The sequence below is a fragment of the Littorina saxatilis genome, linkage group LG4 (genome assembly GCF_037325665.1).
Source record: "Littorina saxatilis isolate snail1 linkage group LG4, US_GU_Lsax_2.0, whole genome shotgun sequence".
Taxonomy (NCBI): Eukaryota; Metazoa; Mollusca; class Gastropoda; order Littorinimorpha; family Littorinidae; genus Littorina; species Littorina saxatilis.
In genome coordinates this window covers 2,834,433-2,849,432 of record NC_090248.1, presented here as the reverse complement: position 1 = coordinate 2,849,432, position 15,000 = coordinate 2,834,433, and the positions used below count along the sequence as shown (strand labels likewise).

The following is a 15,000-nucleotide window of genomic DNA, read 5'->3' as shown; positions in this document are numbered from 1 at the left end:
CATATACACACTATCAAAGCATTGTTGTCAATCAGCCAAATGAATTCAGCAACATGTTCCATCCCGCACAGATGCCATTTTCTGAGCGTATCGTGGATCTGTTACGTGAATAGCAGGGATACAAGATGAGTGTTTATCGTATCCTCTGTTCAGTGTGTGTGACGGGACGGTGGGGGGAGCAGTGCCAGCACAGCTGTAGCGTGACGTGTGTCAACACCGCTTGTCATCGTGACACTGGAGTCTGCACAGGTAAGATGATACACGTTTTTCGGAAATAACTCTGTCGGATTGTTCATGGGATGTAAAAGAGTTGCGCCCCTTAATACTAATGAGGCAGAAACTGGCATTGAACAATTGTTCAAAGCAACCAAGAGCGTGTTAAAGAAACGTGCAGTGTGCGCAGTATTCTTGTAACTGTGACGATACATCACGATTGCAGGACAGTCAGTGCAAAAGACAGGCACATGGCTCACAATACACGGGGGATAACCGGTCAAAGGCCGAACAGAAGCCGAAGGCCGCTCATGACACGTGTGAAGGCAAGTTTTGTCTGTTTTCTAGGTATTGTTTGATTTATGTCGGGATTTAAGGTAAGCTACTGATTCAGCGATGACTAAATTTGTTTCTCGATGCATAAAAAGTCAGGGAGCGATTGATATTTGCCCGTAAATAGCCTTCAAAGCTGAAAATGTCCGCGATCGAGCACCGGAAATGGCTGTTCGATGGGTATTGCAAGTAGAAATGTGCTTTATTTCACCAAATCAGCTCGTATTTGGTGTGGGTACGGGATTCTAGAGGACGAAGGAGTCATAAGAGGTGCAAAGAAGTGCTATTTGGGAGTAGAATAAATCTTCCGAGACAGTAGACAAGAGAAGGTCATATTTGAGAGACGCGCGTAGGCCGATTGTCTTTCCGACAAGCGAATGATACAGCAGATTAATCATTCGTTTTGACCAGAAACCTAGTCTCTAGTTTTTATGAATGAGTTTTTTAATTAAAACAATCACGAGAACTCTCTCGCTTACCCTTAAATCTTTATCCTTGTAAAATAAAGTTATCTCTCTCTCATAGTTTCTTTCTGGCCTGTTGGCAAGTCTTCTCTCACTCGTTGAAATAATAGAAAACTGTTGATATCACATGGTACCCGGGGGGAGTGGGGGGGGGGGGGTGGAGTGGCAGCAGATGTTGCCTGGAAGCGTCGTTTTGCACTCTGTGTCTCTGCCCGGGTTTGCAGAAGGGGTGGGGGGTGGGTGGCTATTAACGGTTGCCCCTCCATGTCTACTCACCGGGGAGGGGGAGGGGTGTGCCACGGCAAGGAATTGTACGCCTTGAAAGAAAGGGTGAGGGGGCAGCCGCGGACTCTGCCGCTGGTAACTTTGCCGGCCAGCCGACTAAAGAGGAAACTCTCCAAAGTGATGTATGGCAGCATAGTAGCACCAAAAGTAAAATTACTCATTTCATTGCATGATGTCTTATACAAGCACATGTTAAGACAAGCAATTGTAATATACCTGTGAGTCTTAGTAATATCCACATATTATACATTTACTAAAATCTCCAGAAGTTACAAATATCTGTGATAATATAAATGTATGTGCATTTCCTGTAGCCGTTTCTGTTTGTTTTTTAGATCATGCAGAAAAATGGTTTTTACAAGGAGCAAGATCCGAGAAAACCACCGGCAAATACACCCTGGTGCATTCTCTGTAGTCAGGCAAACCTGACGCCCACAAGAAGTAGACCTACATGTTTGAAAAAACAACAACACTTGTGTGGGTTGAATTAGATACTTTCTGCTGCAGTTATAGAAGTAAATATTCCTTTTGGATAATTTTCCTGACTGCATAACAGCCTCAAACGTTAGAAATAGTCATAGTTGTGCGTTTATATAGGTAATTCCGCATTGATATTTATACATGTCATTGGTAATTAGTAAATTATCAATGTGGAAGTGATATATGTAATTTTTACTTGTGTCGCAATTATGCCGTCATACTATGGTGTCCCCTCCACTGAGGCCAGGGATCTCACCCCCAACCCCCCCAGTTCCCCCTATGGTATCAGTGCCCCCTTAGCCCTCATGTTTACACATTAGACGTGCCGCGTCTGCTATCCAGTTCGCGGTAGGATTAGAATATATATATATATATATATACCAAACCGATGTCAAATACGAGCTGATTTGGTGAAATAAAGCACATTTCTACTTGCGAAACCCATCGAACAGCCATTAGGCTAAGCGAGAGAGTTCTCGTGATTGTTTTAATTAAAAAACTCATTCATAAAAACTAGAGACTAGGTTTCTGGTCAAAACGAATGATTAATCTGCTGTATCATTCGCTTGTCGGAAAGACAATCGGCCTACGCGCGTCTCTCAAATATGACCTTCTCTTGTCTACTGTCTCGGAAGATTTATTCTACTCCCAAATAGCACTTCTTTGCACCTCTTATGACTCCTTCGTCCTCTAGAATCCCGTACCCACACCAAATACGAGCTGATTTGGTGAAATAAAGCACATTTCTACTTGCAAAACCCATCGAACAGCCATTTCCGGTGCTCGATCGCGGACATTTTCAGCTTTGAAGGCTATTTACGGGCAAATATCAATCGCTCCCTGACTTTTTATGCATCGAGAAACAAATTTAGTCATCGCTGAATCAGTAGCTTACCTTAAATCCCGACATAAATCAAACAATACCTAGAAAACAGACAAAACTTGCCTTCACACGTGTCATGAGCGGCCTTCGGCTTCTGTTCGGCCTTTGACAGGTTATCCCCCGTGCAATAGCGCGTTACAATTCTATGCAATGATTAGCAGAGTTAAACATGCCTGTGTCTTTCAGTGCTATTGTACCAGATGTGGGATAGCTATGAGAGTCAATGAAGCATATTATTGTTATATAAATCTAAACACGAAGTGACTGTGGTGGGATGAACAAAGTACAGAAATCCTTTGTTTTTTTTTAACTTTATTGTTATGTGTTCGTTTACCTTTTATTTTTGAGAGTTAAACTGGGGAACATATTGTTTGTTTGTTTGTTTGTTTGTTTGTTTGTTTCATATCATCTCTGTTTTAGTACGTACAGGCATAGTTCATTAAATCAAAATCGCGTCACCTTTTCATCATAAAAGAAATAATTCTTTTGATTTTTTACTCTTGGGTGGAAGAAGATATACCTACACGTAATGTCCATTTAAGCAAAATCTTGTTGGAAATAAAAAGATTTATGTTGCTGTGAACTTGAGCCAACTAACACTTTTATTTGATGTCATCAGAGTGTATCGCTGGTCACTGGGGCACTGTGTGTGAACACAGCTACAGAGGGTAGTGTGCAATTAACACTTGTAAATTGTTCTGATGGCAAATGCGACATTTATATACACTCTTCACTTTTTTTACAAGCACGCCACACAAAACAGACAAGACCAAATTCTTTCCTTTTTTTGAAAATTATATAATTGAACAACCAAGGAGTAATGACAAACAAAGCAAAGATCTAACTCGGCAGCGACAATTTAGCTAGAGTGTGTCAAACGTGACAAACCTCGAAAATGGAATTCACAACAATGTGAATCAGTGTCAATAACGCGTGTGCCCTCCGTTGTGTGCCAGGCATTCAACGCATCATTGGCGCATGGAGTGAATCAGGTTGCATATGAATGCTCTGGGAACTCCATTCCACTGCTGCTGGAGCCATTACAGCAGTTGACCCAGATTGGCAGGAGGAGGGTGATGTTGCTGTACCCGACGACAAAGCTCGTCCCACTTGTGCTCTATGGGGTTCAGGTCCGGGCTGTTGGCTGGCCACAGTATCCTGTTGACCCTGGCCTGCTGGATGAAGGTGTTTACAGCTGCAGAGTAATGGGGAGGTGCGTTGTCATCCTGAAGAATCGCACGAGGGCTGGAACGACCAGGGGTTGCAGGATCTCATTCTGGTGGTGGACACCGGTCAAGTTGCCCACTACATGGTACAGGGGTGTCCTTGGACGTGTGCTGATCCCTCCCCAGACCATCACAGAGCCTCCGCCAAAACGCTGTTGTTCCAGAACAGCGCCTTCTGCGAAGCGCTCTCAGCGACGCCTCCACACTCGGATGCGACCATCAGCAGGTTCCAAGCAAAAGTGGGACTCATCTGTAAACAACACCTGAGCCCACTGCTGACGTTGCCACCTCACATGTTGAGTGCACCAGGCTCGGCGAGCTGCTCGGTGATTAGCAGTCAGGGTTGGACGCCTTGCACGCAAGCCAAAGTTGTGTAAGCGGTTTCGGATCGTCTGACCACTAACAACAGTACGTGTTGTTGGTAGCTTGTAGGCGTTGCCTAATGTTGTTTGCCGTAGCCATTCTTTGTTGTATGGCCTGCCTCTGAATGAAGCGATCCTCTCTTTGTGTGGTGACTCTGGGCCGACCAGAACGTTGTCGCTCCTGCACTCTTCCAGTTGCGTGGAATCTCTGTTTTAGTCTGATGATGACAGAGGGAGCCACTGCAAGCCTCTGGGCCACTTGCCTGGCAGCAACACCGTCTTGTAGCCATCCTATTGCCCTTCCGCTATCCAATTCGCTCAGTTTTCTTCGTGGGGGCATTTTGCTTCTGTGCATAATTGTGTTAGCGTGTCAACCTTCAAACACAAGCTGGTGAGCGATGTTCATAGCCAGGACCCTGTTGTAGCACGTGCATTACAACCTTTTGCCCTGGCATGCGTTCCGCAAATTTCATGGGGCTATAAAAAAACACCCTTTTTCTTCCAAAATGCAGAAGCTTTTGAGAAGTCCCACAAAGGGAAATAACTCTGCCTGCCAAACAAAATTCTTGGTCAAGACTCATTGTTCATTTGTTAATTCAAACACATTAATCTTTTAATTATTATGTCGATGTTTATTTTTTTGGCAATATTTTATAATTAGATCCGTTTTTTCAACGGATCCTTAACTTTTTTTGAAGAGTGTAACATGGCCTTTGAAAATGGCCAGCACTTTAACATTTGCATTGCTATCTATAAATCATGGACGCCCCCCTCCCACTTATATGCATTTAAGTTGTTGAAAAGTTAAAAGTAGAAGTTTGAGACTTTTCGTATGTGTTTGTGTAGTTGCTGTTGTAGTTTTGTTTAGTTGTCTTGCATGTGATTGTGCTGATGGTTGTTTTTGGTGGTGATGTCAGTATCAGCCGTTGTAGCAAGTTGGTGTTGTTGTGGTACTAGTAGCAGCAGAAGCAGCGTATAGTAGTAGTAGTAGTAGTAGTAGTAGTAGTAGTAGTGGTAGTAGTAGCAGCAGCAGCAGCAGCAGCAGCAGCAGTAGTAGTAGTAGTAGTAGTAGTAGTAGCAGTAGTAGTAGTAGTAGTAGTAGTAGTAGTAGCAGCAGTAGCAGTAGCAGTAGTAGTAGTAGTAGTAGTACTAGTAGTAGCAGCAGTAGCAGCAGTAGTAGTAGTAGTAGTAGTAGTAGTAGCAAGACAATGAGGTGTAATAAAGATAACATTAACATGGCAGCTGCAATAACAGTAGTACGAACGGAGTCCTTTAATCCATATTAAGATGCGTTTCTCAGAGTTTCAATTTCAATCCCTTAGCGATCTTTTTGGAATCCTATAGAAACAAAAGGAGCAATATGTCTTCCTGTGCGTCTGCCTAGAACTGCTTATGATCACCTAACAGTCTAACCCCATCAGTAACACAACTGCAGATGGCTAGGTGTTGGCTCCCTTTCTAAAGATAATGTCAAAGTGTGGGGTTTGAACCTCGATGTTTTCTGTTGTTGTTTGCTGTGACAGGCTGTGTGGATGGTCGTCACGGGGCCACGTGCAACACGGCGTGCTCACCAGCAGGCTGTCAGACATGTCATCAGCACAGCGGTCAATGCACAGCCTGCAGGCCTCTCTACAACCTGGATCTTACTTCTCAATGTACAGGTATTACAAACCTATTTACAACCTGGATCCTACTTCTCAATGTAAAAGTATTAAAAGCCTCTCTACAACCTGGATCCTACTTCTCAATGTAAAGGTATTACAAACCTCTCTACAACCTGGATTCTACTTCTCGATGTAAAGGTATTACAAACCTCTCTACAACCTGGATTCTACCTCTCGATGTAAAGGTATTACAAACCTCTCTACAACCTGGATTCTACTTCTCAATGTAAAGGTAGTACAACTCCTTGACAATGTATGTGCTCTTCCATTCACCTGCTGCGACGAAATGACAGACAGACAGACCGACAGACCGACAGACAAACAGACCGACAGACAAACAGACCGACAGACAAACAGACCGACAGACAAACAGACCGACAGACAAACAGACCGACAGACAAACAGACCGACAGACAAACAGACCGACAGACAAACAGACCGACAGACAAACAGACCGACAGACAGACAGACCGACAGACAAACAGACCGACAGACAAACAGATCGACAGACAAACAGACCGACAGACAAACAGACCGACAGACAAACAGACCGACAGACAAACAGATCGACAGACAAACAGACCGACAGACAAACAGACCGACAGACAAACAGACCGACAGACAAACAGACCGACAGACAAACAGACCGACAGACAAACAGACCGACAGACAAACAGACCGACAGACACACAGATCGACAGACAAACAGACCGACAGACAAACAGACCGACAGACAAACAGACAAACAGACAAACAGACCGACAGACAAACAGACCGACAGACAGACAGCAACGCAGACAAACACTCGTACATTTACATCCAATTTTATGAGCAGTACTTACGATCTTTTTTTTTTAATGTATATTGGTTTTTTTGAGATACCGTGTCTGGTTTTGTCTTAGAATGCGCGGACGGTTTTTACCGAAAGACTGCTAACGCTGCACACTGCACGGAATGCTCGGGGAGGTGTCACAACAACACGCCCTGTAACAAGACCACAGGTGATTGTGACAGGTGCCCACCTGGCTGGGAGGGGCCGAGGTGCTTCAAGGGTATGTTGTTTTCTTCTATTCTTAGCATCCCTTTAAACATAATTAAAACTGAGTTAGATAACTGTACTGAGTGACGCTGATGGCTATCCCGGGTAGGCTAAGAAGGCTGTTAGAATGAAGTCATCAGTGCTATAATATCAGTAAAAATTACAGGTAGCTGTGCTAAAATGGTAAAGGTCAGCAGTGCTATAATTCACGCGACCTCAGGCAAAACACGTTATCTGCTATCACTCGGGGCAAACGATCGTTTCTGTAACAAACCATAATCGGAGTCAGTTTTTCGCTGCGATTGCTGGTTTTAGCAGGTTGACACTGTGCTTTGGTGTGTGCAACTAAAGAGTAGCGCAACTCTTCTACAACGTTTGCAAATCCTGACACAATTATTTCCGGTAAACGTCTATTTTGGTGTCATTGACTTGGTTGGAGAAACCTCATTACTTCTACTTTCCCTTTGAAATATCGCCTTAGTCCTGTTGACATTTTCAGCTGCAATAATTTCAAGGGAACTGCAGGTAGAGAATTTCTTTCAAAGCAGTCAGTGGATCATGTAAGTAACACAGCGATTGGACAGATTTTAGTGGCACTTTTAGAAAAAGTAAAGAGGCAGATACAATTGTACACGTTTTGTTTAACATTCAGGTGTGAGCGAGGGAGAAGCGGAGAAACTGACGGGTCCTGTTGTTGGTGCCATCACTGGTGTTGGACTGCTGTTGGTCGTCTCTCTCCTCGTCTTCTTGTGGTACGTCGCACACACACGCATACACACGCACGCATATTTGCACATGAAAACGCACGAACACACTCACAAACACACACACACACACACACACATACACACGCACACACACACACACACAAACAAACAAACACACACACACACACACACACACACACACACACACACACACACACACACACATAAACTCACTATTACAAGCATACTGACATCAACATCCTCTTCTTGATTCCCGATATATCTGAACATATTCTAGAAAGAAAAGAGAGAGAGAGAGAGAGAGAGAGAGAGAGAGAGAGAGAGAGAGAGAGAGAGAGAGAGAGAGAGAGAGAGAGAGAGAGAGAGAGAGAGAGAGGGAGAGAGGATAGTGTTGAAAACAAGAAAACCAAATGCTTATGTTGGTGATCATTTGGTTGTGAATATGTTTGTGTTTTCTCATAACTATTGGTGTGCTTTGCTTCTACAGTTGGAAGCAAAGATCACAGAAGACGGTCCATGAAACAGATAAGACAACCACTTCAGTATCAGGTTGGTATGAACACACACACACACACAAACACACACACACGCACACACACACACACACACACACACACACATACACACACACACACACACTCACACACACACACACACACACACACACACACACTCACACACACACACACACACACACACACACACACACACACACACACACACACACACACACACACACACACACACATGGCTGCCTACTTTGTTGTGAATGGGCTTTGCGATAAGGAACTCACTTGCTGAGACTGTTTAGTTTCATTTTTCACTATGGATTGACCTTGTACATTCTTTGACTGTTTCAATTCACACTTTGGATTGAGCATGCACATTCTGTGACTGTGTCTATTTACACTATGGAGTTAAACATGTTCATTCTGTGACTGTGTCTATTTACACTATGGAGTTAAACATGTTCATTATGTGACTGTGTCTATTTACACTATGGAGTTAAACATGTTCATTCTGTGACTGTGTCTATTTACACTATGGAGTTAAACATGTTCATTCTGTGACTGTGTCTATTTACACTATGGAGTTAAACATGTTCATTATGTGACTGTGTCTATTTACACTATGGAGTTAAACATGTTCATTATGTGACTGTCTCAATTCTCACTCTGCGGTTGAGCCTGCTTTTGCTTTGATTGTTTCATTTTTCATTCATTACTGCATCATGCACAGTGTTGTTGTTTAACTCACAGGATACTGTTACCCCACATGAAAGTGGGGACAGACTTGTTGGCGGTTTAAAATATGCTTTCATTGGGGGAGGAAGGTGTGTTTAGGATTTGTAAAGTTGTATTTCAGGCTCAACTTAGCAACTGCGATCTCTCGTAGTTGAGAGAGTAAAGTTACTTTAAGCTATAACACATAAACTGTCGTTGCTTTCAGATACAGTCAGTGCACACAATTACGAGAACACGGCACCATCAGCAGTCCCCTCCCCCTCTCCCCTGTCTGCAGAGCCCCAGGCAGACACACAACACGAAATCCGTGACCCTGGCAACACCTATCAACCACTTCACATCTACGGCAACATGGTGTTTGAAAGGGAGCTTCCGGTAGCACCTGAATCACGTGCCGATGACGTCAGCCTAGACAACATTTACGTTAACTCGACAACTACTACTTCGAAAAATGTTAACCCACGCTCAAAGAAGGCGAAATATAGACGAGAAACCCAATCGGAAAAAGACGCTTAGTTAAGGAGTTTAAGGCACGGGAGGTACTCCCGAGCAAATTTGGTTTCATTTGACAGACAAATAGTCTCTGAAACAACTTTTCTTGGTACCCAAAAGTGGCAGCAGCTATACGCAATTTTAAGGCAAAGTAGCCCAGTTTTTTGACTCACATGCGAAGCAAAAGTGAGTCTATGTACTCACCCGAGTCGTCCGTCCGTCCGTCCCCCCCCCCCCCCCCCCGTCCGGACGTCCGTCCGTCCGGAAAACTTTAACGTTGGATATTTCTTGGACACTATTCAGTCTATCAGTACCAAATTTGGCAAGATGGTGTATGATGACAAGGCCCCAAAAAACATACATAGCATCTTGACCTTGCTTCAAGGTCAAGGTCGCAGGGGCCATAAATGTTGTCTAAAAAACAGCTATTTTTCACATTTTTCCCATTTTCTCTGAAGTTTTTGAGATTGAATACCTCACCTATATATGATATACTAGAGGAATACCCGGCTTCGCCGGGGTGAATCGCGAGACAGAGACAGACAGCGTGGCGGTTCATCACAATCACCTCTGCAGGCGAAGTCCTGTCAAACGGGATTGAGAATTTTAGAGCTTATTTCTTAGCCCTATATTATCTGTTGTGGCTTCTCAAATGCCAGAACATACAGACAGACAAAAGCCGCTAGACCCCATCACAAACAGAACTCTACAATCCACAGGTTTTTGCCCACACACACACACACAAACACACACACAGAGAAGCCGTATATATATATATATGTATATCTATATCTATAAATATATAGAGATAGGTGAGAGTGTATTTTTCGCGTGGCTATAAATTGATTCGACCTTTTCACTTTGACAGTAAGAACAACTTACGGGTGCAAAGGAAGCGTTCTGGACAGCGCAGTGACATTCTAAAAATAGTTACTCAGAAACGGGAATTTGGGGTGAACGGCGCGAGACAGAGACAGACAGCGTGGCGGTTCACCACAATCACCTTTGAAGGCGAAGTCCTGTCAAACGGGATTGAGTATTTTAGAGCTTATTTCTTGGCCCTATATTATCTGCTGTGGCTTCTCACATGCCAGAACATACAGACAGACAAAAGCCGCTAGACCACATCACAAACAGAACTCTACAATACACAGGTTTTTGCCCACACACACACACAAACACCCACACACACAGAGAAGCCGTATATATATATGCATATCTGTATCTATAAATATATAGAGATAGGTGAGAGTGTATTTTTCGCGTGGCTATAAATTGATTCGACCTTTTCACTTTGACAGTAAGAACAACTTACGGGTGCAAGGGAAGCGTTGTGGACAGCGCAGTGGACAGCGCAGTGACATTCTAAAAATAGTAATAGTAACTTAGAACTGAACGGGAAAGCCACACGAAGGAAGGGAGATAAACGCCAAACACTGGAGAAGATAAGGAAGAGTTACTTATAATGGTGAAATGAACACAAAAACGAAAATGAGTTCAGCGCTGCGCGCTGAGAGCACGTGTTGAAATATCTCATCGATGATATTGTGTCCGGGGTGTAGCTGAATACGGTGTCCAAATTTGAAAAAGATCCACCGAGAACTTTGGCGTTGTGATGTGGTGTAGCGGCTATGGTGTGTCGGTATGGGGGCCCGGGTCGCTGAGGTGGAACCAAAATAGCTGAGGTGGAACCAAAATCGGTTCCGCGCTGCGCGCTGAGAGCACGTGTTGAAATATCGACCAGGTTGTGTTGTGTCCCGGGTCTACCTGAATATGCCCACCAAATTTGAAGCAGATCCATCGAGAACTTTGGCCGTGCATCGCGCACAGACAGATACACAGACAGATACACAGACACACAGACACTAGTCGTATATATATATAGATAGGGCAAAGTAAGCCCCATCTTTTGATACCAGTTTGGTTTACCTTGCTTCAAGGTCAAGGTCACAGGAGCTCTTCAAAGTTGGATTGTATACATATTTTGAAGTGACCTTGACCCTGAACTATGGAAGATAACTGTTTCAAACTAAAAAATTATGTGGGGCACATGTTATGCTTTCATCATGAGACACATTTGGTCACATGATCAAGGTCAAGGTCACTTTGACCCTTATGAAATGTGACCAAAATAAGGTAGTGAACCAATAAAAGTGACCATATCTCATGGTAGAAAGAGCCAATAAGCACCATTGTACTTCCTATGTCTTGAATTAACAGCTTTGTGCTGCATGACCTTGGATGACCTTGACTTTGGGTCAAGGTCACATGTATTTTGGTAGGAAAAATGTGTAAAGCAGTTCTTAGTGTATGATGTCATTGCTAGGTTTAAGTCAAGGTCAAGCATGTGAGTCGTATGGGCTTTGCCCTTCTTTTTTTTTTTTTTTTTTTTTCTCTTTTTTTTTTCTTTTTTTTTTTTTAAATCTCAGTTGCATGCAGGCTGCTTCAACCCTTTCTTTTTTGCCTTTTGTTTGTTTTTGTTGTTGTTTGTTTTGTTGTTGGCGGGGAGCATCCTTCTTCATTGATTTTTTTTTTAATTTATTTTTTTTTAAGTAATGTTTTTACTATAACATTAACATTACTATATCTAAATGTATTTTAAGCAACTTTTCTATATAACAATTCCCTCTCAAAAATGCATACAATATCCAGAGGGGAGCCATATCTATAAATACCAACACACATTTTGGCTATCACAATCAAATAATTCACATAACTTATTAGTGCCTTGGAACTTTGTGAATTTTCAAATACGCCCAAAAAAACTTCCTTTACGGTAATTTTAATAATCATATTATATTTATAATTCACTTTATCCTCAACGCATTTCCAAATGGACATAATTTTCGGGCAAAAGTAAAAAAAATGTTCAATATAATCAATTTCGTTCTCACAGTGAGTACAGCAATTACTCACGGAAATGCCTATTTTATACAATAAAATATTTGTGGGGTAAATATTGTGCAATATTTTCCAATGCAACATTCGCAATCTTGTTTCAGTGGTTACTTTGTTTACCATTAACCATTGCTCTTTTCCCGGCCTGAAATCAAATTTATGTTCCCAAAATTTAACTACAACCGGCTCCACATATTTTTCCTTTATAATTAATTTGCGAAATTGACAAGGCTTACTCAGGTTCTTTAAATCGTTAAATCCACATACATTTCCATTTGCAGAGCGTAGTGTTGCTGCTTTAACTGCTGTACAAATCACCCTATATTCAAAGAATCTTGTGGGCTTACATCCAACCTTCTGCTGCATAATATTAAAGGGCACAATCTCATTACCAACATATACATCCTTTACTCGACAAACGCCTGCTTTAATCCAGTCGCTAAAAAACAGGGTTTGGCCGCAATAGATTATATCCTTGCTGTTCCATAAACACGTATCTCTTAATAACATGTCTCCACCTACTGCTCTCTGAATCATGTCCTTATTTTTCAACCAACAAATTAAAACTTGTTTCCAAAATACATTTTTAATTAATCCCAATCCTTTAAAATTTTTTACCGTGGTGTTAGATTGGAAGCAACACAACCTTTCACCAAGCTTCGAAAACATATGTATCGGTATTTGTTTCCAACTTTCCTGCTTTTCGTTCAATAAATTTGCCGCCCAGGACAACAAACAAGAGGACTGCATATCAATGACATCAATCATTTTTAAACCCCCATCAGGAAACTCTTGGCACATCACTTTTCTTTTAACTTTCTCAAATGCCTTAGTGTTTGAAAATCGTTTTTTCCAAATAAATCTGTAAAACATAGTATCTATCTCAGTCAATACCTTTTCGGGTATTACCAGTGCTTGCAACGGATAAATAATCTGCGATAACAAAAGAGATTTCACAATGCATATTTTTCCCATGATACTACAATTTCGTTTGAACCATTTTACAATGTTGCGTCGTATATTTTCAATACGGCTTGTCCAGTTTTCTTCAATCTCAGAGACCGATGAGGAGCTACTGCCCTTCTTGTTTTTAAATGCACTTCAGAAAAAAACCACTTATGATGGTTTGTCAATCGAAACACACACTGTGTAACATTCATACTTAAATTGGAATGTGTATATCAAAAAGGCTATGTACAATATACATTTGATGACTAGATCTATGAGCCTGACATGTTTGATTGATTCAATATGATTGTAGTCTTATGTACACAAATCAGCCCGTTCATTTTGATAGTCGAACACACACACTGTGCACCTTCCATACTTAGTCAAACAGTTTATTTACCAAATACAAAGCACAGGATTTTGTTATGGTGTATGCATAAAACTTCACACTCCTTCCACACGCATAGATAAAGTGTTCAATTTCACTGGGCCTATTTACGTGTGTATACCAACCAGACAGTTCAAAACGGACTGGTTGTTCTTTTAGCACCAATTTGACAGGAGTAATCACAGGTTGCATGGATAAAGATAAATGAATTCAGTAAACTCATATCTAAAAATATAATCATCAATATAATAAATCCGAGTACATACTGACACAGTTATTCAAACTGGACACCTTCTATCAACAAGCTATCTAACATTTCCATTTTATTACTAGATCCGTGCGCCTGACAATCGTATAAGGAGCGAACGATTGAATACCAGTGTAATGTGAAAAATAAACTGCCCCTTTATTTAGATAGTCTTCTCCAGCAACAGTGTCCTATTTTTGTTCCATCAACACAATACAAAGAAAGAACAGACACCCCCCCTCACACACACAGCCAAGAAAGAGTCATGTAACACTACACAATGACTTCGGTCAAAGCAACAAGCACACACATCATCGGATGATGAAAATGACGGCAACAAGAGCAGAGCGAGGAGGGGGGTGGGGACAAGACAGGATAATGGTTTGTGATTTCCGTCTTTCGTCTGTCAACACATTATTGTGTCGGTATGTTTGTCCTAAATATTGCCCTGTCTCTCAGTCTGTCTGTCTGTCTCTATGTGGTGTCCAACAGAAGTCTGTGGGCCTGTATATAAATGATTTGTCTTTTTACCTACACACTGACTGTTGTAGAGCGCTATATGTTAGCAAATGATACGACCTTACATGACCTTAGTTCTTTATTGTATCTTTTCAAAAATGTACTTCTGTATTATTAATGATTGTTGGTGTTTTTAAATTACTATTTTGATAGTTATCCCTTTGCTTGAAAGTGTTTGCCTGTTGGTAATGTTTTATTTGTTCGCAAGTTTGCTTCGATTTTCAAACAGTTTTAGTTTTTTTTTCATTTGTCACTGTTTGTTTTATGTTTGTGTTATAGCAAGGAGTCGCTGTAAGAAAGGACCATATGGACCTAACGCTATCATCCTTATGTATTCAAGTTTTCGAGTTATCTCTCCCTCTCTCTCTCTCTCTCTCTCTCTCTCTCTCTCTCTCTCTCTCTCTCTCTCTCTCTCTTTTTTTCTTCTTTTTTTTCTGCTATTTTGTATCTTGTATTTTTACTTCATTGTTGTAGTTAGTCCCTCTTTAGGGCGAGGGCTGGATGTAAAAAAGCAGACCACTGCTTAATCTACTACCCTCGTTAAATAAAGAATTGTCATTGTCATTGTCTCTCTCTCTCTCTCTCTC

General features: G+C 41.7%; 1 protein-coding gene across 1 annotated transcript in view; it reads left to right on the top strand.

Annotated features, from left to right (window-relative positions):
• Positions 1-9,643, top strand: part of LOC138963776 (multiple epidermal growth factor-like domains protein 10) — a 44,212-nt gene extending 34,569 nt beyond the window's left edge. The window contains exons 7-12 of the mRNA XM_070335630.1: positions 154-249; positions 5,770-5,907; positions 6,813-6,962; positions 7,602-7,701; positions 8,165-8,226; positions 9,127-9,643. Of these exons, the coding sequence (XP_070191731.1) occupies positions 154-249; positions 5,770-5,907; positions 6,813-6,962; positions 7,602-7,701; positions 8,165-8,226; positions 9,127-9,437 (857 nt within the window). The 3' untranslated portion in view covers positions 9,438-9,643. The remainder of the gene's footprint in view (positions 1-153; positions 250-5,769; positions 5,908-6,812; positions 6,963-7,601; positions 7,702-8,164; positions 8,227-9,126) is intronic.
• The last annotated feature ends 5,357 nt before the right edge of the window (positions 9,644-15,000 follow it).